Below are 24,240 nucleotides of genomic sequence, written 5' to 3'. Positions count from 1 at the left end.
TCGAAAATTTGAACTCATCTATAATTATACAATATGCTAACACCACCATCCAGTAGCGGAATAAACACATTAACAGCACAGATGCCTGTGTACAATGAGCACTAAAGTAAGCATGCTATATCCTCACCTGCTGGTCATCTTGCCCTTGAGACGGGCGGATAGGGAGGGGTCCTCGTGACCTGACTCAGGAGACTGGGCATCGGCCCGTGCCCTCCTCTGCTGCTCCAAATTATACTCCCTTAGCTCCGCCAATAAAGTGCCTGAGAGAGCGAGCGAAAGAGTGACAGACAGACAGACAGACAGACAGACAGAGAATCGGGGGAACACATCACAGTTAAAAGGTTGTAAGGAAAAAGTCAATTCCTTGTTCGTGGCATTTAACCTTGTCTACTTCCTAGTCAAAAGTTTGTTGGGAAAAAGTGAATTCCTCGTTCGTGGCATTTAAACCTTGTCCACTTCCTGATATATGCTTGCTAACAGTCAGAGGAGCCAGAGGCGAGGGCTCGGTTTGGTGAGCTTAACTAACCGATCTGTTTGCAGAGGGTGTATCCCAGGTGGCGCGCTCCACTCAGCAACAGTCGGAGGACGGTGTCACGCGTCTGGCCGTCGCCTCGGGACAGCTGCAGCAAGATGTTGGCTGCATCTTCCAGACCCTCCTCAGAACATGAGTGAGACGTCAGCACCTGTGCACACACACACACACACACACACACACACACACAATCAGGAGAGGGTTTCTAAAGATGATCACTAATCTTCACTGTTGCTGCCATTCTGGATAAGCACAGTGTGGATTTTGAGCAGTTATTGGGTGTTAAATGGAGTCTGTGAGAGCGTGTGAGTGTGTGTGTGTGTGTGTGTGTGTGTGTGACAGACCTCAACAGAGAGCTGCAGCTGTTTCTCGGTGAGGCCGGTGGAGGCCAGCTTGGCGTCGAACTCTGTGATGGCTGCTATCGCTGCCACCGCCTTCTGCTTCCCTCCTGAAACACACAAAGACCTCATGAGTGGAGCTCAGGCCATCCAGACCACCGGGGGTGGGGCGGAACAAACACACATGTGTTGGATGATGATGAGTGTGTGTGTGTGTGTGTGTGTGTGTGTGTGTGTGAGTTTGTCTCACCTGAAGCCCCTGCGGTGGTGCTGGTGCTGGTGTTTAGCCCAGCTGAGCTGCTGCTGGAGGAGGAGGCGGGCGGCTGTAGAGCTGCTGCTGCTGCTCCCATTCCTGAGGTGGCCCCTAGCGTGGCCACAGCAGGAGCAGCAGTGGCCCCCAAGGCGGTGGCCATCACTGCGCCCGAGATGGTTGCGCCCGCTACCGTGGCAACAGCCGCAGCGGTGGCAGCGGCAATGGCGGGGACCTGCGGCGTCGGGTGTGCGGCGGGCACCTCGGTGGCCTTGTTGTCGGGCAGGGCGATGGAGATGAGCGAGAGCAGGCGCAGCAGCTTCTCGGTGAGCAGCGAGCTGCGGCGGATGACCGGGTGCGACAGCATGTTCATCAGCTGGCCCAGTGGCGACGCCTCCAGACTCAGGCCCCCGCCGTCCGCCTCGCCGGCGCCCCCCAGAGGCACTGTCTTCATGGAGGCCTTGCCCTTGCGGCTCACGTTCATGTTGTCCAGCTTGACCAGCAGGTCCCAGAAGTCGGTGGAGATGCCCAGGGACTGGGCCGTGCCGACCGAGCAGGAGGAGGAGCTGCCGCCGCCCAGAGAATTGTGGGAGGCAGAAGAGGGGTTGACAGAAGAGAGGTTGCCCTGGGAACGGCAGCTGGAGCTGGAGGCACTACCGAGCAGGCGGGCGTCCAGGTCTGAGGCGGAGGAGGTGAGCAGGTCCTTACAGCGCTGCTGGGTAAAGTGGCTGGGGAACACCTGCAGACAGAAACACACACACACACACACACACACACACACACACACACACACACACATTAACTTAGACATGAAACACTGAGGGCAGTTATACACCAGACATTACAGCACACATCACTCTGAGAACAATGAGAGAAGGTCAGATTAGTCAATATAATATATTATCACATTCATTTTGTGTTATTTGTCACTTAAAACCATATGTGTGTGCGTCATTACATGGCATGACATTGTGTATGACTCGCGGGTGCCTATTTAGTAGCTCAAGAGTGTGCAACTGTATGACAGTGCGAGTTTGGGCGTGACCGGCTTACCTTGGCGAGCTGGATGAGCGTATCCAGCACGTGTCGGCAGACAACAGGTGCCGCCTGCGGGTGTATGTGCACGGTAGATCCCCCGCCTGCGGAACACGTCACCCCTGCCCCGCCACTGATCCCTCCTCCTCCAGCCAGCCCCGAGCTGACCACGCTGCTGCTGCCCTGCGGGTGGCGGTCGGCATGCTTGCGCCCGGAGACCCGCTGGATCTGGAATATGTTGGTGCGGCAGCCCAGAGCCGCGTCCATGGACACCGAGAGCCAGGAGAGCTGGCTGGAGCTGCGGGACTCCACGCGGTTCAGCAGCTCCAGTGACGAAGGCGAAGACGATGAAGAAGACGACGACGATGCCGAAGACGAAGAGGCCATGGAGGAGGCCTGGGCAGAGGACGAGCCCTTGCTGCTGCTGCTGCTGCTGCCACCTCCGCTGCTGTTGCCACTCTGGCCCAGCGCCCGCTTGCTGCCCCTGCATGAGGCCTCGTCTAAGCGGGAGGAGCCGGTGGAGGTGGCGGCGGCCGCCAGGGTGGCGACGCTGCTGTCTAGGCAGAGCTCGCTCTCGCTGCTGCGCTGCAGGATGGAGAGCAGGCTGCGGATGACCCAGCCGCGCGTCTGCGAGTGGTAGCACAGGTTGCGCAGCACGCGGTGCAGCCGGCTGGTGTTGAGCTTGGGCTCGTCCACGAACAGCAGCACCAGAAGGCAGGACAGCGCCTCGTGGTCGAGCAGCAGACGTCCGCGCAGACGCAGCAGAGAGTCAACGTTGGAGCTGGAGGGGCTGAGCGAGTACACACACACACACGTGCACACAAACACATGCACAACAACATTTGCACACAAACACACACACACACACACACACACACACACACACACACATGCTCGGAGTTATGATAAATCTGCACAATATCCTGCCACATAATAAAACATTACATATTACAGACCATCAAACTGCAATTCTTGCTACCAAGTATCCAACAATGGAAGGCTATCTAGCGCAACATAACTGCATTACCTACACAAGCTGAAGAAGCATTCTTCATTATGGACCACATATATAAACACACACACACACACACACACAGACACACACAGACACACACAGACACACAAACCCGCTACTTACCGGCTGTGGTTGGCTCCTCCGCCCATCTGGAAGGTTCCACCGCGCTGCACGGCCAGGCGTGTGTACTGCACGCCCCGGTTGCCCCCCAGGCGACTGGTGAAGGCGGGCGAGCGCAAGATGGCGGACAGCGCAGACGAGGAGCTGTGGCCGAACAGGCGCTCGTGCATGAGCTGCCGCTGGCGCGCCTCCTGCTCGCGGCGCAGGGCTGCGGCCTCGGCGGCGATGTCTGGCGGCATGACGGCCAGCACGCTGTCCTCCATGTCCTCTAGCACGCTGCGGCGCAACTCCGAGGGGAGTGTCTGGATGAAGGTGACTGGGTCCAGGGGCTGGTCGCCTGTGGTAGGCTGCTGTGAGAGCTCCCGTCGCTGCTGCTCAGCACGCTGCTGGGCGAGAACCTGCAGAGAAAGACAGGGAGAATGAGAGAGGGAGAATGAGAGAGGGAGAATGAGAGAGGCAAAGAGGAGAGGAGAAATGAGATATGCGTCCAATAGACTTAACAGTGGTATATATCTGCAGCATAACACAAATGGTTAAGGACAATATGACTACTGCAGCATTTTATACCTTTGTACAATTTAAAACATTACCATACCGGAGAAGAAGCTCTATCCAAAACACATGGTATTTTTCCATTGTACATATGCTAAAGCGTCTCACCTCTTCCTGGATGGCAGGTGGCAGAGCAGCCAGGAACTCGGGGCTGACCTCGGTGATCCCAGCCCCTCCCCCGAGAACGGGAGTGGCGGCAGAGGGCAGGGCGGAGGTGGTGGCACGAGATGGAGGCCTGATGCCCAGCTGATTCTGCAGAACCTCCCGGCGGATGTCCTCAGGAAGGGCGGCCAGGAACGAGGGGTCCACACCCTCAGGCAGACTGATACCTGCAGAGACAGGGTAAAAACAATAAGAAGATCGATTAACAAAGGCCAGTGTAAACCTAAAAGGGATGTATGGAATGTGTACAATGTCTAAATTGTATTCAAAGTACTGTGTCTTCTTCTTTTGACATCTGATTTTAAAGGTTTTTATCATATATATATATATATATATATATATATATATATATATATAAAATAATATTATATAAATGAGAGAGAAAAAGAGAGAGAGAGAGAGAGAGACAGAGAGAAAGAGCGGGAGAAAGAAAGAAAGAGAGTAAAATTTGACTAATTACTAAGTTAAGTCTACTACTTAGTTATATCAATCCAGTGAATGACTAACCTGCCAGAGGGTCCTCATCATCGTTGCTGGTGGATGGCAGAGGTTCCTCCTGAATAGCCTGCGATTGGCTGTCAGCGCTGTCACTCCGTGGCATGGTCTCCCCGGGCGACGAGACAGACGTGGAGCTGAGGGGAGACAACAGCAGCAGCGTTTTCATTATGGAGGTGAAAAATGTGGCCATATTATTAACCACAGTCTCAAATGTGATACCATTTCTTTACTCATATCCCCTTTCCACCAACACTGTGCTAGGGCTACTTCTGGGCTGGTGCCTTTAAAAAAAAAGTTTTAATTGGTCTCGTTGGTCACAATAATCCAGCCCACAGCCCCTGACATAAGTGGTTCTTGGTTCAAGACCAGCAAAGCGTTGATGCTGTTTGGGACGCTGTTTGCCTGGCCGAGAGCTGGTTGTTTTGTTGTCAAAACACAAAAATCAAATTTTTCATTTTCCCTTTATTCCCTTCTGTAGGCTGGTTTTATGTGAACTGTCTTTTAGTGGTTTGGAAATTGCTATGTGAACCGTCTTTATGTGGTTTGAAAATCAGTATGTGAACAAATTCTATAATTCCCCAACATATTTTAGCTGGGGTGGTCACAGCTAACTCACCCGGTTTCAGCATCCGTCTGCCTGTCGGTCAGCCCGCTGTCTCCGCTCCCAGACAGTTCCTGGGACATGGCTGGAACCAAACTAGCAGCCGGCTCTTCCTGTGTGGCAGAGGCGGGGCTGCTGGTATCCATGGGAGACCCTTCCAATTGTGACACACCCACTGGCACGGGCTCAGAGCTCTCAGCGATGTCTGGACTGAGAGAAGCTGAGAGAACAAAACAGAAAATGAGGTCAGCAGTCTGTACCTTCTAAATGCATGTGCACTGTGAAAAATATGTAAATACACTGTGATGGATTTCTAAACGATGCTGTTTATAAAAAAAACATAAATAAAATTAAAAAAAGGTCTGGTTTCTACCAAACTGATTGCCAACAGCTTGCTTGAATCCAGATTGGAGCCCAAACAGTGACAGATCATGTCCCTTAAGTTCATCACCACAGTGTGTTTAAAGGTTTTGGGGTTTGTTTTTGTTTAGTTTTGTTTTTGGCAAAGTGAATCTACCTTCCCTGACTGCCTCCAACGCTCCTCCTCCTCTCTCACCGATAGTGGGCGCAGGGGACATCTCCATCTGAGAGGCCTCGGCTTCACAGTTGGGCCTGTCAGGCGCCGGCAGCTGACCGAGTCCCGCGCCAGCCAAGGCCCCCAGCGAATCACCATGAGACTCAGCCAGCAGCAGCTCGGCGATTGGCTGGTGCACCTGTTGGCTGATGGCCGTCTCCAGGGAGACTAGTGCCTGCTCGTGAGAGGCGGGCGTGGTGGGGGTGACCTCTCCGGACGGCGGGGCAGTCAGGAATCCTTCGGAGGTGCGTGGCTGATCCAGGCTGGAGGAGACTCCACCCTGAGCCTGCTCCCCTTCTGGAGGGGAAGAGAAAGGAAGGAAGGACAAAGAAAAGAAAGAAAGAAAGAAAGAAAGAAAGAAAGAAAGAAAGAAAGAAAGAAAGAAAGAAAGAAAGAAAGAAAGAAAGAAAGAAAGAAAGAAAGAAAGAAAGAAAGAAAGAAAGAAAGAAAGAAAGAAAGAAAGAAAGAAAGAAAGAAAGAAAGAAAGAAAGAAAGAAAGAAAGAAAGAAAGAAAGAAAGAAAGAAAGAAAGAAAGAAAGAAAGAAAGAAAATTACACATACAGTATAGCAGTACAAAACTGAAAACTAAATAAATTACTGTTTTTAAATTAAGGCCAGTGGCGCACCATTACTTTTCTATTAAATCACACTGAGCATTCATCATCTGCAGGACATTATACACTGCAATACTGGCTGAAAACTGGGCGTCTGGGCAGCAGATGAGTTGAGGCCGCAGTGGGGAAGGCAGTAAGTTGTATAGTTATCTCCCTCCAGGGGTCGCTCTATCCTGATCCCCAACAACAACACAACTTACTACCTCACTTCACCAGGGCCATCCATTCACAGAGACAACAGCGGAGAAACACGGCGCACACAGCAGAACTGTAAATGAGTGAGAAAGGGTAAACACGCCAATTGTGTGTCTAATCGAGGCAATCATCGCGGGCTCTAATGACATAAACAGAGCTAACTAGATAATGATTGCATTGCGTGTTGTGTTAAATACATTGCATCTCTGTGATAAGGCCTGCCAGTTGCCAAGCAACAGCTCACGGTGCACGGAATGGATTGTGGATCTCCCAGGAGGGGCGGTGGTGTCTTCAGAGTTGCTCAGCGGATGCCGTGGGAAAGACAGTAGACTGTATAGTTATCTCCCAGATCTGTTGTGATCCTAAAACTATACAAACTACTACCTCACCCCACAGCACGCAGTCGGACTCCAGAGCATCTTCTTCTTCAGTGACGCTGGCATTCAGGGAGGCAGTCAAAAGATCGCTTTTTACACGTCAACGTTACAGATAAGACAACACAATATATTTTAGAATCACATGAACGGACCAGCCAGTGTATTCCAGCGTCTCATGCAGGAGGCTAGAGACCAGTGTGTACCTGCGGTGTTCTCTCCGGCTCCGTTCACGGTTCCCAGGCCAGAGCCCTGTAATGAGTAGAGGACACACCATGAGTGCTGGAGCAGCACATCATCCTGCACATAACAGCAGAGACCCCCCCCCCCAGCACCACCCCCGCCCCCCGGCCCCCAGCCGTGCCTTGGCCTTGATTAACTATTGATCTGCTGTATGGATGTTGTCACACCCTGCCTGCCTCCATGTGTGAGCTGTTCTAACCTCCTTCCTCTCCCTCCCCCATACCCCACATGATGACTAACAGTAAAGGAATCCCTCTTGTTCCCTCCCCTTTTCCCCTTCAAAACAACCCCTCCTCGCTCTTTTTGTTGTCCTAACTCGCACTATCCCTTCTCTTTTCCACCCTCTCTATCTCTCTCTCTCCCCTCACCTGTAGGCTCTGCTCCCTGCTCTCCTCCCCAGCGGAGGTGCTCCTCTCGTTCTGCTTGGCCTCCTCCTCCTCGGCCAGCTGGCGCCTCCTCTTCTCCCTGCGCTCCTCCAGCTCCTCGTCCCGCAGGCCCTCCAGGTGCTGCAGGATGGGTACCTTCACCACTGGTGGAGACAAGAGGCACAGACGACCTTAGACACTCGTACCACTCATTCATTAGCCACATCCTCCTGGAGCTCAGAGGTAAACACTGTGCTTACACCAGGGTCGAGACCGTGGCTTCCAAATTCTTATAAAAAGTATGCCTCACTAAGCCTAGATGTGGTAGCACTTGATCTTACATGGTGGAAACTAAAAGTACTAAAACTAAAAGTACTGCTGGATTCGGTTTACATAGTGGTTCATAGTGCATGTGCATTATTTATGAAGCTGACATATACATATATACATAAATCAAATATAAATAAATAAAATACAGTATATATAAAATGTATATATACACAATTAATTATGACCCAGAACTGCCACTGATCGAAATGGTGTGAGGTTTGCTTACCAGCTACACAATCATGCATGCTTTCGGCATCCAACACTTTACACTCGTCGGTCCAGCGGGTTAAGGCAGTAGGAATACTGGAGAGAGTGCCTGAGGGAGAAGAGGGATCACAGGTTAGTGCCCTCGTCAAAGACAGAGCGATGCCTATAGTCTTCTGCCAGTGACTCTGTGTGAAATGTTCAGCCACAAAAGCCCAGGCTCCTGAAGGCAGTGATGTTCTCAGTGATTCTTACCGGCCTGTCCGCCCGTGCTGCTCTGCTCGTGAAAGAAGTCGTCGAGCAGCTCGTCGTCGGAGCGGGCGATGATGTGCACGTCCTCATTGCCCACTAGGAGGCGTGTGCGGCCGCGGGACTGCAGCGGCAGAGAGTTGGACAGCTGCAGGATGTCTGCAGCAGCACTGGGGCCCAGCAACCTGCGGACAGCACACAGGAGACAGGTGTGAGGGAGAGGAGAGGAGAGAATGACACAATGCAGGGGACAGGGGACAAATGCTACATACAGATCATTAAATAATTTAAAATGAAGAATCTAAGACAATATATGATTTACACCTACTAACCTATTAAGACATGTGGATGTATGTGTGACACTGCATGAGTGCACAAGTGCGTGCTTGTGTGTCCATGCACTATGCTTGTGTGTGTGTGTGTGTGTGTGTGTGTGTGTGTGTGTGTGTGTGAGAGCTCTTAGTTCTCGACCCTGACTCCTCACCTCTGCAGGATGAGAGGTGGGTTGGGCTGGCGGTTGCCAGGGTAGTGCACGTGGATGGTGTGGCCGGTGTTGGCGGTGAGCTGGCGCAGGGTGCGCTGGCTGCGGCCCATGCCCTGGGCCAGCCGGCTGCTGCTGCCTGCTCCGCCCAGCGTGAGCGAGCCGTGGTCGGCGTGGCGCACCATCAGCGGGTGGGAGCTGGGAATGTTGCCTGGGGAGGGAGGGATGTCAGCTACAGGAGCACGATAAAACAGACAAGAGAAGAACAGCGGCGTTATAGGCATGGAACTTCGGATCCTTCTGCGAATCACACACCAGCGCTACAGCTACTAAACACTCGAGCCAGCACACCCACGCTAACCCTAGGTAGCGATGGGGGCTGTGTCGGCTCAGAGGTGGATGCTGGGTCCTTGAGAGCAAGTGTATAATTATGTTGCATCTAGCCTATTCTGGTCGCAACAGGTCTTACCTTTCCGAGGTCAGGTAAAGCAAGGAGGGGGAGAAAACAAAACAGAAAAGATCAAGAATCTCGCCCCACTCACCGTTGGTAGAGAACATGTTGTCAAACTCGATGATGAGGTCATCATCGCGGTCGAACCTCTCGAAGCGAATGTGCGGTGCAGAGTTGATGTCCGGGAAATCTTCGTCCAGTTCCATCTCTGAGCCTTCATCATCGTCCTCCTCATCTCCCTCTTCATCATCCTGAAAGCAGGTAGTGAGCGATTAGTGTCATTAAAATGAACCGATCAAGATAAAGGAAATCCACAGGCCAGTGGGCAGCAAGGCTTCACACAAATGCCAAGTCACACATCCCAAGACTCACCTGATCCTCCTCCTCTTCCTCCTCCTCCTCTTCTTCCTCGTCCTGGCTGTCTTCATCCTCGTTGCTGCCGCTGGAGTCTTCCTCCTGAGTGTGCTCCTCGTCCTCGGGCTCCAGGATGTTCATGGAGTCTGCACAGCAGATGAGCATATTAGATGGAAACACTTGATTGAGGAGACTTAGCAACCATCGCACCATTACACTTAATTCTTAAAAAAAAACAGTGGTTAATGCCTCTAGGCGGATTTGAGTTTCAGGACAAAGTTAATACCCTCTCTGTTGGCCTGTAGTGTAGAGGCTTGACTCATGTTGGAAGGAGCTTCATCCATCAGTACATCCTCCTGTGATTCGTCTTCTCCACTGGGTCCAACTGACAGACAAGGCAAACAGCCAATAAGAAAACACATCTTGCCCTCACCTGTTCTTTTTTTTTGTTGACAGAGAGTGTTCTATAAACACTTACCGATAATGGTGCTATTGACAGTGCCTGGGTCCCTCTCCAGAAGTTCATCTATCAAATCCACCAGTTCGTTCTCCACCTACGGAACACAAAGTATGACAGACATGTGCGTCAGGTATGCTTGAGTGGGATCGCTCATATGACTAATTAATGAAGAGAAGTATGTCTAGGGAGCGTACTCTCATGCAGCGAACGACAGGTGAGCCCACCTGCATGGCCTGTGTGCTGAGGACCTCGGGCTGCCCGGCGATCACCACCGTGTCTCCCTCCGTCTCCCCGTCCATCAGGTCCACGTCAGTCCCCTGGCCGCGGTGACGGCTCTCCACAGGTCCGGCTTCACCCACTTCACCTGAGGGACGAGACAGCAGTGGGGTTACTAAACTATACAGCAGTGTTGTTACTAAACTATACAGCAGTGGTATTAAGGCGGCTGCTTGGTTCAGCGTTGGGGGTCAACGGTTGCGCAAAATTTACTCGGTGCAGTTCATGCTCCCAAAGGTTGCGCGTGGTTGTCATGAGCCTGCCATTTGCTTGGCAGATAGAAAGCTGCTTCCCTAACAGAAAGTCTGAAGCTTGAAGTTCTTTTCAAACCTTTGCTTGGGTAGCACTGTTAAACTGAGCAGACATGCAGACTACACTTGAGTAATCTCATCACGTAACATTCGTTTTCTAAAAACAATCACATAGTATTGCATGTTTTACTGTGGTAAAAAATACGTTAGCTTAATGCTAACGTATATGGAAAATCCTATAGACACCGCGCTAGGTATTAGCATCAAGTAATTCACGTTAATGTTTTTGTATGAGCCTGACATTTGCTCTGCAGATAGATAACAGGTTCCCTAACAGAAAGTCTGAAGCTTGAAGTTCTTTTCAAACCTTTACTTGGGAAGCACTGTAAAACTGAGTAGATATGCAGAATATTTTAGTAACCTCATCTCGTATCATTCGTTGATAGAATGCAGGCTGCGAGGCTCGCATAAGGGCTTACGTAAAAAATGACGCCAGTCTAGAAAAAGGGGCCGACGCATGCAAGACGTAAGAAGTCGCGCAAGGGGCTTGCGCGGCCTCTTGCGCTTACGCTTACGTAATGAAGCATGAATCAGCCTTTACTGAACTATACAGCAGTGGGGTTACTAAACTATACAGCAGTGGGGTTACTAAACTATACAGCAGTGTTGTTACTAAACTATACAGCAGTGGGGTTACTAAACTATACAGCAGTGTTGTTACTAAACTATACAGCGCCACGCCCTTTGATTTGTTTGCTGGAGTATACTATGGGATGTCTCATACCCCCTATAAAGGGCACACCCTTCACAGAGATGGCTTTATTATTTTTCTACACCCTTCCATGCCATGACAGGAATCCCTCCATCCCTACACTTTGGCTGATCTTTACAAATCCAGTCGTTTCCTGTGGCAAGTGACAACTGTTGTGCTGCGGTGAACATTGCCATTGAGACACAGCAACATACAGTATTTTCAACTGTCTACATGGCAGCAACAAGCGATGACCTGAACCCTGGCTTGACTTCAACCACAACAGTACAAAATGAAAACAAGGCAAGTAATATTTCACTTGTACTGTTGCAGAAAGTGGTGTCCAAAGATTTCTGTTGCCTAGTTACCACTTGCGCAGCACAGCTCACCAAATAAACAAGTGTGTTCCCACAGTCATTTCCTTTATCTGATGATGGTTTCATTTCCACCTAAAATTGCTTTTTTTTTTTTTTTGGACAGCATCCACTGCACTGTAATATGACATGGGACATTACCTCGCATTCCATCAGAACTGTTATTTCTTGGCTGTGTCCATGTGAATATCTCTATATCTGGATCTGTTTGTGTCAGTGTTGCTCGACGTAAGGGTTTTTTAAAGAAGGATTCATAAGTGTTGAGCATTCTACTAAATGCTTATGTTGTGTCACATCGTTTGATAATGCAAGGATATGCCCTGTATGTACGGTAGCCTTAGGGTAAACTGTGATAGGTTGACAGTGTATGTAACCTTTTGATAGCATGAGGGAGCTTGATGGTGTGTGTGAAAAGGTTTGATCGTGCGTGAAAGAGGGTTCAATCGAGCGTGTAAGAAAACAGCTTAGAATTATGGCCTAGACCACCACACATACTGCTAGCTCTGTTGCCACTGCCGTGCTGACTACCTGGGTCTTGGGTGTTGCTGTTGCTATCTCTGGTGGTTCCAACTGTGTCGTGCTCAGTCTTGTTCTTGCTGGAGTTTCCTTTGCCCCCGAACAGGCTGCTGGGCTGGTTGACGATTCGTGAGAGTGTCTCCAGAGGCTTCAGGGCTGCATTCACAGTGTTTGCCATGTTGGGACTGATGCACACACAAGAGAATCATCATGTTAGACCACATAAATAAAAGGCTGCGGCCTGATTAATATTAAACAAATGTGTATGCACAGTTTTGCTGAGCAAAGAACTATAAAGGTCACTATACGTTCACCTTGCTGAATCTATGGTAATACCTTCTGCATTGACAAGATTCAAAACCACTCTTTAAAAAAATATATACTTTAAGCGTTTTTACAAATATCACAGCATGTCAGAACCACAAAAGTGCCTTGCCCTCGTCCCAGAGTCGTGGGGATTTTAAGGAGATCTTTACGCAAATTATGATATTTTTAACTTTCTTCAGAATGAGAGGTTAAAAATTAGTCTTCCAGTTTCAGGTCTTAAAATCTTATTCTTCAACAAAGTTTTTTAAATATTACAACAGTGAATATTCCATAGTCTGAGATCTTGTTACTAGTTAGGGACCCAAGATCTTGATTATGTCAGTATAGCCAAAGTGAGTAAGGTGAAAATGTCCTCAAGTTCCCTCAGGACTCCGGCGTTGCATTTAAGTTTATACAAGTAAATTATTAATATGTTCTTAAGTCGATAACAGTGTTTCAAAATGAATTCCATCAGTGTGTGTGGGTGGCTGTGCACCTGGAAAGGTCGAGACTGTGTGGCACACGGGCAAGGTCGTTGACAAGGCCCTTCTTGAGGAAGAGGCGGATGATGTTGTTCATGCCGTTGTGCTGGGTCTTGGTGGTTGCGGTGCTGTAGAAGCTGGAGGTGGACGGGCACGACTCCATGATGGTGCTGATGATGCACATTACCGCCTGCAGGCTGGGGGAGGGAGCCAACAACGCAGACGGTCACTTAAAGAGCACTCGACTCATTTATATGCACTGTCAAAAGCACATACGCAGACCTTGAGAATGCCTTTGCTTCTTACACTAAAACTTCCATGCAGTCACACAGCAGGCTGGTAGCAGAAAGTCTATAGCTCCCATAGTCTTACATGCAAAACTCATAATTAATTATAAAGTACTTATTTGTTTCAATAGTGTTATTTAACACTGTTTTACACTGGTATATTCACATACCACAAAATATATTCCCATTAACACGGTCATACAATCACTTTAGAGACTTATTTTAACACAGGTCCCCCCCCCCCCCCCCCCCCCCAAAGACAGCTGACCTAATGCATGTAATGCACTTAAAAAAAAACACAGACACAGACCATCTTGGGGGACTGCCAATGGAAATGGAAACTAGCCTTTTGGCTACAATTGGGTGCATTTACATTTTAATGTTTATTAATGTACACTGTCCCTCTTCAACAAATAAACAAACTCAATCTTCACAATATTTTGTGGCAAGGCAAATTAACTTAATCTTAACCTTTAGCTGTTACATCTAACTACACATTTCTTATTAGAGTTTCACCTGACTAGTCTATATGCAGGGAGAATAAAATGACTGTGATACTAAAGCTGCCCTCAATTAGCTAAGCTAATCACAGCCTCGTTCCCCTGCTCATGCCTGTCTGTGTGAGTCATCTGCCCAGCCCTGATGACCTGTGTGTGTGTGTGTGTGTGTGTGTGTGTGTGTGTGTGTGTGTGTGTGTGTGTGTGTATCAGTGAGTGAGTGAGAGTGTATACACATCTCTTCCAGTCTGCCCGTCCTCCCTTGCTGCCAGAGAGCAGTTGCAGTGGCGAGTGAACCGGTGTAGCGTGGGTGACTCACCGGGCGTGTTTCTCCGTGCCTTCTGCCATGGCCAGCGCCCGGCTCAGGGCAGCCTTCACCTCGTTGACCAGCGCCACCTGAGCGTCGGTGCCTGTGCCGGCGGCTGCCAGGCTTGCCAGGAAGAGGCGGGCAAGTGCGGGCGTGTCCTTGTCCTCGGAGTTCTGCGTGTGTGGCAGCAGGTGGTCCAGGACGAAGGCCAGCACGCTGCAGTCCTGTAGTTCATCAACAGACGAGCGAGACTCAGAGCACGGACACACAGCTGACGCATCACACAGTACAACCTCAATGCCTCGGGGAAGGACAAGGTGAGCGCACAGGATGATGCTCAGTTCCAACTAAATCTGCAAGCATCATACATGCGCTGAACTGTCAGCAATTAACCTGGGATTAACCTCAACCTGTCGATACAAATTTGAATCACCTATGCAAATGCCACCACTCTCTCACATGCATAACATTTGTCAACATCATACAATGACTTCATGGCCACTGACACATTCATGTTCAATCACATATGGTTATTCACACATACATTTTATTTCTGAGTGGTATTGTCTGTTGTGATGGCATGTGAGCAGTTGTGTGCTAGCCGGAGGTGGACTGACCTCTTTGATGAGTTCGGACTGGCCGGCGGTGTAGCTGTAGGAGGCGATGAGCGTGGCGATGCCCACGTAGGAGCGCACCAGCTCGGCAAGCAGACGCAAGATGGTGGAGGTGGGCATGAGCGGCTTGCTGGCTTTGGCCTTGGCGGCGCGGCTCTCCTCGGAGGCGGCGCTCTTCTCTCCCTCCTGGTCCTTCTTCTCTTCACGCATCTCCTCCGGTGTGGAGGCTGGAGAGAGCGGAGGAAAGGTGAATAACGAGTGCTTGGCAGAGGATTTATACAGATCCTTTGAGTCTTGCTGATTGTGTGAGTGTGTGTATGTGAGTGAGTGTGTATGTGAGTGAGTGTGTGTGAGTGTGTGTATGTGAGTGAGTGTCTGTGAGTGAGTGTCTGTGAGTGAGTGTCTGTGAGTGAGTGTCTGTGAGTGAGTGTCTGTGAGTGAGTGTCTGTGAGTGAGTGTCTGTGAGTGAGTGTCTGTGAGTGAGTGTCTGTGAGTGAGTGTCTGTGAGTGAGTGTCTGTGAGTGAGTGTCTGTGAGTGAGTGTCTGTGAGTCTCTATGAGGGAGTCTCTGTGTCTCTATGAGGGAGTGAGTTTGTGGTGTGTGCTGTGCGTGCGTATTCAGGGAGTTACCTTCTCCTTGTGGAGTGCCAGACTGGGAGGATTCGGCCACGGCCCCATCTGCTGCAAACACCTGAGTCTGGAAGAGCAAAGCAGAGTGGGAGATTAAACACCTATTCAGAGGCGCACACAGAGCAGCCCACCGCACACAATACAGAAACGAGGAGCACTCACGTTGATGTGGAAGGCTGACTGCGAGTCGAAGTCGCTGCCCTGGCGCGTGAGCCTGTACTGCTGGTAGACATCATCTCCAACGTCCTGCAGGATCTGGCACAGGTCCTGACCTCCAGGCACAGGGGCTACACGCTCCTCTCCTTTCTCGGCTGGTTATTGGCAAATAGAGATAGAGCAAGGACAGAGGGGAAGAGGGCAAAATGAAGAAAAGCAAAGTTAAACCTACGTTTCAACTTGTGTTTTGCGGTGTCTGGCCAATAAAACAATGGTGAAGCAGATACAGTTTTAATATTTTGGATGTGCAACTCCACGGTCTTCATCATCCTTAAAGCGACAGCAAGGCAGGATAGCAGACTGGCCACAAATGGACTGACACAATAAGTGGATTCGATTGGCTCGCTTGGGATCGACTGACACAATAGGCTGATTCGATTGGCTCGCCTCGGATCGACTGACACAATAAGCTGATTCGATTGGCTCACTTGGGATCCGGCTTACCTTCTTCAGGGGCATGGTAGGCTGCCAGGGCGTTGAGCATGTCATAGATGACCTCTTTGATGGTGTCAGGAATGGACGGTAAGGGGGACAGCTTCAGGGGGGTAGTCTTCACCAGCTGTACCGCATTGGGCCCTTTGATCCTCAGATTCTCAAACTCGTCATCTGATGCTAGACGGAAGGGTAAGCAATAAATGTGAAAATGACAGATCAATTGATAGTAATCAAACGCCACCACTCTCAGATAGATTATTTATATGGATCTATGATTACAATATAGTTGCTTTATCCATTATTAATAATCATCATTATAATCATTATTAATGCACTGTGCTCTCTCAATGCCCATCCCAATGTGTTCCTTCTTATCTTTGTTAAAGCCTGAACAATATTGTATTTGCATGCGTGATTAGCGCAGAGAGATCCTCACCTGTGCCAGCACCCCTTGGGGCCGGAAGAGCGATGCGAACGCAGCTATTGGCCGTGTCCGTGAAGCATTCTGGGTTGCGACAGGCCGCAGGGCCCAGGACACGCAGGATGTAGTTGATCTCCCGGGAGCCCAGGCTGCCAGACACCACGCCTGAGGTGGTGCTCCCAGCCCCGCTGGTCACAGCAGAGCGCACCACCTAGGACACACACAGATGGCAAGGGCAGACACGGAAAGCGCCAGAGAGAGGGGGGTGACGGAGATAAAAGAAAATGAAATGATGTTAAGATAAACAGTTTGGACACAATATGTAAAACACATTCACACTGAATTGGGTACCCAACTATTTTGATAACATTTCAAAATATTTCCATGAGTTTTTAAATATCAGTAAGAAAATCTCCTCGACCTTTTACAGACTACAATTACACAAAACTGAGGACTTTACATTAGGACCTTATGAGGACCTTATTACTGAATGAGAAGTAAACCTTTTCTATTCATTTTCAGTAAATTGAAGTGGAAACTGTATTCACGCTTCAGTCATACACAAAACAAAACATTACCCGTGGAAGAGTACAATAACAAAAGTAATTTCCTTAGACCTACATACAACAAAATCAAATGTCATGACTCTTCCCTAACTTTTAATGATTGATTTTACCGAATGTCATGACTTTTCAAGGCCTGAAAAATGGGAATTTCATTGAATGGACGGTGAGAGTCACCTTCTCCATGGTGTGTCTGAGCGTGGCCGGGTCCTCGATGATGTGGCGGAAGAGCAGGGTGACGAGCGGCGTGAAGCCGTTGAAGCCGGAGCCCTGCGTCAGGCCCAGGATCATGCGAGTGCTCTTGAGCTCGGCGAACATCATGGCGTACTGGTGGGCGCGGGTCAGACGCAGGCAGAGGCGCAGCGTGGCGTGCAGCGTGTCCGGGTCGACCGGCACGCTGATCATGCTCACGCAGGCGCGGATCAGCACCGTGGTCATCTCCTCCGTCAGGCCCTGCACTACAATGCCGCCGGATTCCGTTGAGGAATCCTGGACGGCTGCTGCGGCGGCGACTGGCGTAGAGGAGTCCTTCTGCTCCGCCTCGTCTTTGGGTGGGGCCATTTCCACGGCCGTTGATGCAGAGTCTGAGAGTCATGAGTGACATTTGAGTTTACATCACTACACAGGATGAGCACACATTTTTGGAGAGAGCAGTTGTCTTAAGGTTGGACAAATCTTACATTTATTAGCCAATTTAACATGCAGGTCAATGCTCAAATGTGCTAGGAAATGTGGGCTTGACCAGTACCTCTGCATAGCTTTAGAAGCTGACAGCCTGGACACAAATATGCCTAGCCTAGATGTTTATGCTGGTGCTCGCACTTGTGCTATGTATGTAACCAAAGCAGTGGAGTGAGGTGTGTTACCCGCATCAGCCTGGGTGTCCTCAGTCTTGGCACGCTCACGCTCTCGCTCTCCCTCCTCCTTGTCCGTGTCAGTGGAGCTGCCAGTTTTAGAGGGCTTGGGGGCACGTGGCGCTCTCTGCAAAGTCAGCATCACTGGTCGCCGGTTCCCCGTCTCCTCATTCACCTGCGGGCGGGCGGGCGGGGGCGCGCGCACACACACACACACACACACACACACACACACACACACACACACACACACACACACACACATGGTCAGAGCTGCATTCGAGTTGATGGATGGTGGGCAGAGAGATAGCAGGAACGACACAGAGAAAGACTATCTGGATACAGATGGGAAGTGAGGTTATGGTGACGTGCTGTTGTTAGCAGAATAATGCAGTTAAATGTTTAGACTTACATTCTCAAAGAGCATTAATAATTTATACAAAAAAAGTTTTGATTCATGCATTATTCAAAAGGTTACACTGTCTGGCATAGCTTTCCAAAATGTCTCATGTGAAAGTCAATATAGCTGTGAAAAGCTGCCATACACAATGTTTTGACATTTGAGTTGCAATAAATTATGCATCGCTCTGTAGCAGAGGTAAATTCACTGTGACAAAACTAGAACCACAACCGCTATTGTCCCCATACAAACAGATGCAGTTTTAGTTTGGCTTAGTAAATGTGATTTTATTGAACACAACCCCAAAATTTCAAACTTCTTAGATTTCAAATTATATTCTCTCTAGACCAGGTTCAATAGCATGACCTACATACTCCATTTCAGTGAAAACTAAATATTTCTTAGCTTTAGACCCATAGTTTTGTGGTTAAATTATAAATAATCTCATCTAGAAAGACAACAAAAAACCTTGCCACCCCTGTGCATATAACTGCGGGCAGGGTGGCACAGTCAGCCATACCTGCACCATGGTGTTGAACTGCACTGTGTATCTGCGCCGGCCGGCGGTGAAGCGCACACTCGTCTCCCCTGCACGCCAGGCCGAGTCGATAGTGCTGTTGTTGCTGGCACTGTAGCTGCACCAGCGGCCTGAGCGGTCATCAAACCAGCGCCAGTTGTTGCCGTTGGGCTGCAAATACTGGATATGGGACAACGAGAGACAGCTTACAGAGGGTCTAGACAAAACACCAACAGTCACTGCAGTAAGATCCACCACAGGCATCAAACTGATCTGTAGGGTAAGGATAAGCAGTTTTACCTTAAAATATCAGCTTAAAAAAAATTGGGGCGCTACAATGACTACAATAATATGGAGAATCGCTTCCGTGCCATTGCCATACCAGGGTCCATAGGCATAATACTGGGTCATGTAGATTTGCCTGAAGCCGCCCGGTTTCTACTGTCTGCCGAACTAGTAAGTAGCTTATTTGCCATCTTGCTTTGTCTTGTGTTTCACTTGCTTGATGTTTGACTGTGTTGTTGTTGACTAACTAGTTTCTCATAGAGTCAAAGTAAGCAATTATCCAAAGGTTTCGCTAGTTTTCGCCGCTAGCATCTTGTTAGCGATTAGCAATTGTTCCGTTATGCTGTTTTAAATAAAGTTCTGTTAAGCAAACGCTAAGTCATTTCTGCGCTACGAGGAGGGACTACACACCTTATTCATTTGAGATCTTCGTTTGGACGAAACGGCCATTTTCTCATAGAAGTCAATGAGCAGAAGCACAGGGGTGATCCACCTACACACAAATGGAACAGCAGAAGGTCAACTACAGCTCTAATGGGAAACTGGCTGAATGGAAAATTATGTGGGAGAGGGAGAGCATGCTGTGAAAAAGGCAGTAATCAGAGGCTGAGAGTGCTGCTCAGGTGTGCTGTGGACTCACTTCGGAGTCTGGATGTCCTTCTGCTCTTTGGCCGCCTGCAGGCAGGGTTGCACCACCTCCAGCAGCTTAATGAGCACAGCCAGCACCCCGCTGCTCTCCACCACCCGCGCACACGACAGCTTCAGCTCCTACACACATACACACACGCACACACGCACACACGCACGCACACACGCACGGCCAAATAAGAGGGGTGTGTGTTTAGCACGACAGTATGACTGACGAGAATATTATATATGTTTGAAAAAGGTGTTAAAGTGTGGGGTCGAGTAGTATTACAGTACTACTGTCAGAGCATAAGCAACCAGCAGGCTTTGCTGTAGCATAGGTGTGAGTGAGAGCATAGGAACTGTGAGCAGAGGGCCATATAGGAAGTATCGCATAAAGAATAAGAGTAAAGAATGTTCTAGTTGAATGTTGTTCTCACCTCAAAGAGCAGTGTAAGCAGAAGGATGCGGGTGGCCAGGTTAGAGGCCTGAGGCAGGGTGGCCATTTGGCGGGTCCACTCGGACACAGTCTTTGTGTCGCTTGTGGTAAGCGGCACTGCGGCCTTGATCAAGACATCAGCCGCCTCCCAAACCTGTCAGCGGAGAAGGGAGAGAGAGAGAAAGAAAGAAACTCAATGAGTCAACTGGATCTCCACACTTCGAAGAATGTCTCTTACGGAGTATTCATTTGAAGATGTAGAGACCAGACTATTCTAAATTGTAGTCCTGTTACCCTCGAGCTCACATATCTTTCCTGCAAGATTTCACTTTAATTGAAGTTATTATACAGCGACAAACAGATGCTTGCGTTCTGACCTTAGGCTTGTTTTCCAGCACTGAAACTTGGGATGTGGCGGGTGTTTGGTGGGGGGCACTGACCTGGTTGACAACCTGTCGGAGGATGAGGTCGCGGTACTCTGGGCCGCTGCGCTTGATAGCGGTCATCAGCAGGTCGCACAGGCGGTACACGGTGTCGGGCAGCTCGTCCAGCAGGTGGAAGCAGCCGGGCAGCATGGTGTCGGTGAAGGCGTGCAGCTCGGTGCTGTCGATGGGCTCGGCCTCCATGATGCGCTCCAGGCAGCGGGCCTCCTCCTCCTCGGACCGCTCCCGCGCTCGCCGCTCGTCCTCCTCACGCCGACGCGCTGCCTCCTGGGGAGAACAAAGGAGAGAGAGAGAGAGAGAGAGAGAGAGAGAGAGAGAGAGAGAGAGAGAGAGAGAGAGAGAGAGAGAGAGAGAGAGAGAGAGAGAGAGAGAGAGAGAGAGAGAGAGAGAGAGAGAGAGAGAGAGAGAGAGAGAGAGAGAGAGAGAGAGAGATAGAGATTAGGTTTGTACTGTAGGCCCACTCAAAGTGTACTGATAAAAACAGTGACGGTCACATAATAGTACAAACATTCATGAAACAGATGGTAATATGATGTGTATATGAGAGAGGTGATGTTTTCTAAATAAACAAACAAATAAATAAAAACCCTGAGCTAAAAACAGCAAGCTGTCAAAGCATATGAGCTTTTAGGTATGCGTGCATGCGTGTGTGTGTGTGTGTGTGTGTGTGCGCACAAGCGCATGTGTGTACGTGTACATGTGTGTGTAGGTGTATGTATGTATATGTGTATGTGAAAGAGGGAATGAGTGCCCACCTCGGGGGAGTCAGAGCGCTGATCCATGCTGACCTCCTGTCCCAGAGACATGGCTATGGCTCTCATCATCTGATCCTCTTCAGACATGGCAAACTCCTAAGAAAACACGGCACACAGTAACTACACTGTACAGGCCATGAGGGACTATGTGCATGTGTGTATTTCATGTGTGTTGTCCAAACGTGCGTTTGCTTGCGTGCGTGCGTGCGTGAGTGTGTGCGCGGAGGGGACGTCTGCTCTTACCCTGACCGCGGCGCTGAGCAGAGGAGGGGGGTGTGTGAGCAGATACTCGGTGGCCTGCTCCATGGTGCTGGTGTTGAGCAGGGACTCCATGGCGTGCTCTCTGGAGAAGCCCATATCCATCAGCTACAACGGGGAGAGAAGAAATTAGGACATTGGAAAATATGAAACAAATTAGGAAAAAAAAGGAATTAAATATTAAAATGTGTATATTAAAAAAAGGGGGAGAACCCATTCTATCCAGGTGGAAAAGTAGCAATCCTGCAAAGACTAAGAGGTTTTCCTCATCTTGGCTGCTCTTCGTTACCTGTGTGAGCTGAGCCTGGTTGACCTGTGGTTCTCTCCTGGGTGTGGAGGTGCTGCCCTCTTCGGCTGCTCCTCCTGCGGTCGGTGCGACGCTGCCTGTTGCAGGTGCTGCCTCTCCGGCAGTGGTTCCGGCAGGGGCCACGGGTGCGGTGCCTCCAGCGGTCGGGGCGACGGCGGAGGAGGTGCTCTCCTCCTCGGGCCGCACGGTGCCCTCCCTCTCTTTGGCCAGACGCTCCTGGATTACAGGTTCGCCACGCAGGATGTGGCACAGGATGGCCAGCATGGACTCGGCCATGCGCCCGCCGTACACCTTCAGGGGCTTGCGGTTCCACAAGCTGCGGATGCAGTTGAAGGCCGCCTAGGAGACGAGAAAGAAAGATCAGCAAAAGGCATTTTGAAATAAAAGGAAATATATCAAAGCATTAATCTTAATCCATCATGGACAGGTGAGAATAATCTCCTGTTGACAAAACAGAGGATCCCACAGTGGCACCACTGAGAGCAACAACAAAGAGAATGCTTATTTTTTTTACACCAACAGCAGTACGAGAACATGCGGTTCAAGAGGTGACTGTCTCACCTTCTGGGTGACAATGAGGAAGCGCAGGGCGCTAAACTGGGGCGCGGTAGTGGTCGCTCCTGGCACCTTGGCCGGCAGGGAATGTGGCGAGTCCAGCACGGTGCTGGGGTTTACCATCTTCTCCACCAGCATGAGCCAGGCATCCAGGAACTCTCCTGTGCCGTCAGGCAGGTCGGTATGCTCCAGCCCCTCAGACACGGGCACCTTGCCGCCCATGGACAGGGCCCAGTTGAATGTCCTGTAGGTCAGGAGAGAGATATCCACATTAGCCTTGGCTTACAGCACTGATCTAACACCACCCTCTATTTGTCTCCAGTCGTTAAGCAGGTATCCTGCTGCACTCACTCGAACAGGGCATCGTGGCCACCAGAGCAGAAGAACTTCTGCAGCATGAGGTGGTAGGGGTACTTCCTCTCATCAAACAGCATGGGTGAGGTAAAGCCCACGGAGCAGATGAAGAACGTCAGCCTAGGGAGGGAAGAGAGAACAAATGTGAAAGGGAAGAAGTGTCCGCATAAATACTTCTTTTCACGTCTATTCTCCATAAGAGACGTTATAGCCACTGTTGGCGGGGATTGAAGATACTTGTGCTTATTAACAACAAGAAATCAGAGGACATTGGCTGAAGTCCATCGAGATTAACTATTGAAGCCCAGAGCTTAAGCCAAACCAGAGGGTCCAAGCATCCCAGAGGAATGAGGAGGCGTCCTTCATACCTGAATCGTGGCGTAGGCGTGTAGGGTGGTGGCTGCCAGCTCAGGCCCTTGGTGAGCAGCTTGGTGAGGGAGGAGGCGGTGGCGCGGGCTGCAGGGGTAGGGGCGGTACCCGTGCTGGTGGTGTGGTGGGAGCGGCGCTGGCGGACAGGCGAGCCCACGCACAGTTTCACGAGCAGCCCAAAGAGCTCGGCCAGAGCCCGACCCAACCGCGAAGAAGCTGGGAGGGTAACAGGTAAATTTACCATCAGTTGGTTCAACACAATTGGCCATTAATAATCCATTTATTTGAAATAATCTGCTGACACTAAGAAAAGACGAACACAAACATCATTCTAGTCTTGCTAATCTTAACATTAAATCCCAGAAGTTTACTGCCCCTTACCAGAGAGCAAAGGTTTGATCTGCTTGATGCGTGTGGCCATGGCTGGCGTGAGCTTGGACTTGGCCTTGGGGTCAGTCGCTGTGGGCTCATCAGTCTCCATGGGTGCAAGGGTGTCTCCGTCCAGGCCCATACCCTCCAACAGGCCTTGGGCTGAGGGGTCGACTCCCAGAGCATCTGCCTCTGCTGTTGGAAACATCACACAAAGGTCAGGAACTAAAGTAACAGGTGGTAAATATGAGACACAATCTGACCATGTGTACTTCGATAGCGATGCAGGCATCACAATACTCGACTTTATTACATGTATTTGAAAAATGTTTCCCCCTTCACAACAATTCTAATAGACTTGCTATCTTTTGTGTCTGAATTTACATTGACATCAAATCCTAGCTGAATGTCCTGCTGAAAAAAATTAAAACATTAATTCTCAAGCAACTCCATCTGCACTTAAGCACTTATTTTCAAGGTAAAAATATGCTTCTGATAGTATTCTAGGCATTGCGTCACTTTACAAAGTGCTCCTTTTATTGTACACTTAAGTAAAAAAAAAATGGAAGCAATTTCTCCAAGCCAACAGATTGGAGTTTAGGGATGCAACGGTACATACAAAACTGTGGGCACATTCTATCAGTTTTTGGGCCACGGTACCTACGGTTTTAGTATTTTAAGATTTAAGGAAAGGGGGGGCCGACACCACACATCGCCCTTGAAACAATTAACTATTTATTTTGTCTATAGACAAATTAAACTTTCGATTAAGAAAAATGCCATTGG

The 24,240-nt window shown here is 49.7% G+C and overlaps 1 protein-coding gene across 12 annotated transcripts in view; it reads right to left on the bottom strand.

Annotated features, from left to right (window-relative positions):
* Positions 1 to 24,240, bottom strand: part of huwe1 (HECT, UBA and WWE domain containing E3 ubiquitin protein ligase 1) — a 46,386-nt gene that overhangs the window by 7,904 nt on the left and 14,242 nt on the right. For 7 of the 12 annotated variants that reach the window (XM_080832901.1, XM_080832904.1, XM_080832911.1 and 4 more), the window contains exons 28-69: positions 23,467 to 23,649; positions 23,085 to 23,301; positions 22,714 to 22,836; positions 22,369 to 22,606; positions 21,790 to 22,146; positions 21,486 to 21,608; positions 21,243 to 21,338; positions 20,485 to 20,754; positions 20,046 to 20,198; positions 19,619 to 19,746; positions 19,390 to 19,471; positions 18,697 to 18,873; positions 17,789 to 17,951; positions 17,100 to 17,506; positions 16,375 to 16,570; positions 15,948 to 16,115; positions 15,450 to 15,598; positions 15,288 to 15,354; positions 14,662 to 14,885; positions 14,057 to 14,268; positions 12,968 to 13,150; positions 12,178 to 12,350; positions 10,192 to 10,361; positions 10,016 to 10,091; positions 9,824 to 9,922; positions 9,556 to 9,683; positions 9,275 to 9,434; positions 8,736 to 8,964; positions 8,258 to 8,436; positions 8,025 to 8,114; positions 7,472 to 7,632; positions 7,067 to 7,112; positions 5,621 to 5,974; positions 5,119 to 5,323; positions 4,512 to 4,636; positions 3,951 to 4,171; positions 3,294 to 3,688; positions 2,174 to 2,945; positions 1,121 to 1,859; positions 877 to 980; positions 527 to 683; positions 128 to 260 (exon numbers count right to left, since the gene is read on the bottom strand). In XM_080832901.1, the coding sequence (XP_080689027.1) occupies positions 128 to 260; positions 527 to 683; positions 877 to 980; positions 1,121 to 1,859; positions 2,174 to 2,945; positions 3,294 to 3,688; positions 3,951 to 4,171; positions 4,512 to 4,636; positions 5,119 to 5,323; positions 5,621 to 5,974; positions 7,067 to 7,112; positions 7,472 to 7,632; positions 8,025 to 8,114; positions 8,258 to 8,436; positions 8,736 to 8,964; positions 9,275 to 9,434; positions 9,556 to 9,683; positions 9,824 to 9,922; positions 10,016 to 10,091; positions 10,192 to 10,361; positions 12,178 to 12,350; positions 12,968 to 13,150; positions 14,057 to 14,268; positions 14,662 to 14,885; positions 15,288 to 15,354; positions 15,450 to 15,598; positions 15,948 to 16,115; positions 16,375 to 16,570; positions 17,100 to 17,506; positions 17,789 to 17,951; positions 18,697 to 18,873; positions 19,390 to 19,471; positions 19,619 to 19,746; positions 20,046 to 20,198; positions 20,485 to 20,754; positions 21,243 to 21,338; positions 21,486 to 21,608; positions 21,790 to 22,146; positions 22,369 to 22,606; positions 22,714 to 22,836; positions 23,085 to 23,301; positions 23,467 to 23,649 (8,632 nt within the window). The remainder of the gene's footprint in view (positions 1 to 127; positions 261 to 526; positions 684 to 876; positions 981 to 1,120; positions 1,860 to 2,173; positions 2,946 to 3,293; positions 3,689 to 3,950; positions 4,172 to 4,511; positions 4,637 to 5,118; positions 5,324 to 5,620; positions 5,975 to 7,066; positions 7,113 to 7,471; positions 7,633 to 8,024; positions 8,115 to 8,257; positions 8,437 to 8,735; positions 8,965 to 9,274; positions 9,435 to 9,555; positions 9,684 to 9,823; positions 9,923 to 10,015; positions 10,092 to 10,191; positions 10,362 to 12,177; positions 12,351 to 12,967; positions 13,151 to 14,056; positions 14,269 to 14,661; positions 14,886 to 15,287; positions 15,355 to 15,449; positions 15,599 to 15,947; positions 16,116 to 16,374; positions 16,571 to 17,099; positions 17,507 to 17,788; positions 17,952 to 18,696; positions 18,874 to 19,389; positions 19,472 to 19,618; positions 19,747 to 20,045; positions 20,199 to 20,484; positions 20,755 to 21,242; positions 21,339 to 21,485; positions 21,609 to 21,789; positions 22,147 to 22,368; positions 22,607 to 22,713; positions 22,837 to 23,084; positions 23,302 to 23,466; positions 23,650 to 24,240) is intronic. The other 5 variants (XM_080832907.1, XM_080832902.1, XM_080832910.1 and 2 more) reach the window with 5 other exon arrangements.

The sequence above is a fragment of the Sprattus sprattus genome, assembly GCF_963457725.1.
Source record: "Sprattus sprattus genome assembly, chromosome: 2".
Classification (NCBI taxonomy): domain Eukaryota; kingdom Metazoa; phylum Chordata; class Actinopteri; order Clupeiformes; family Clupeidae; genus Sprattus; species Sprattus sprattus.
The sequence above is the reverse complement of the archived record's forward strand: the minus strand, read 5'-3'. Positions and strand labels throughout refer to the sequence as shown.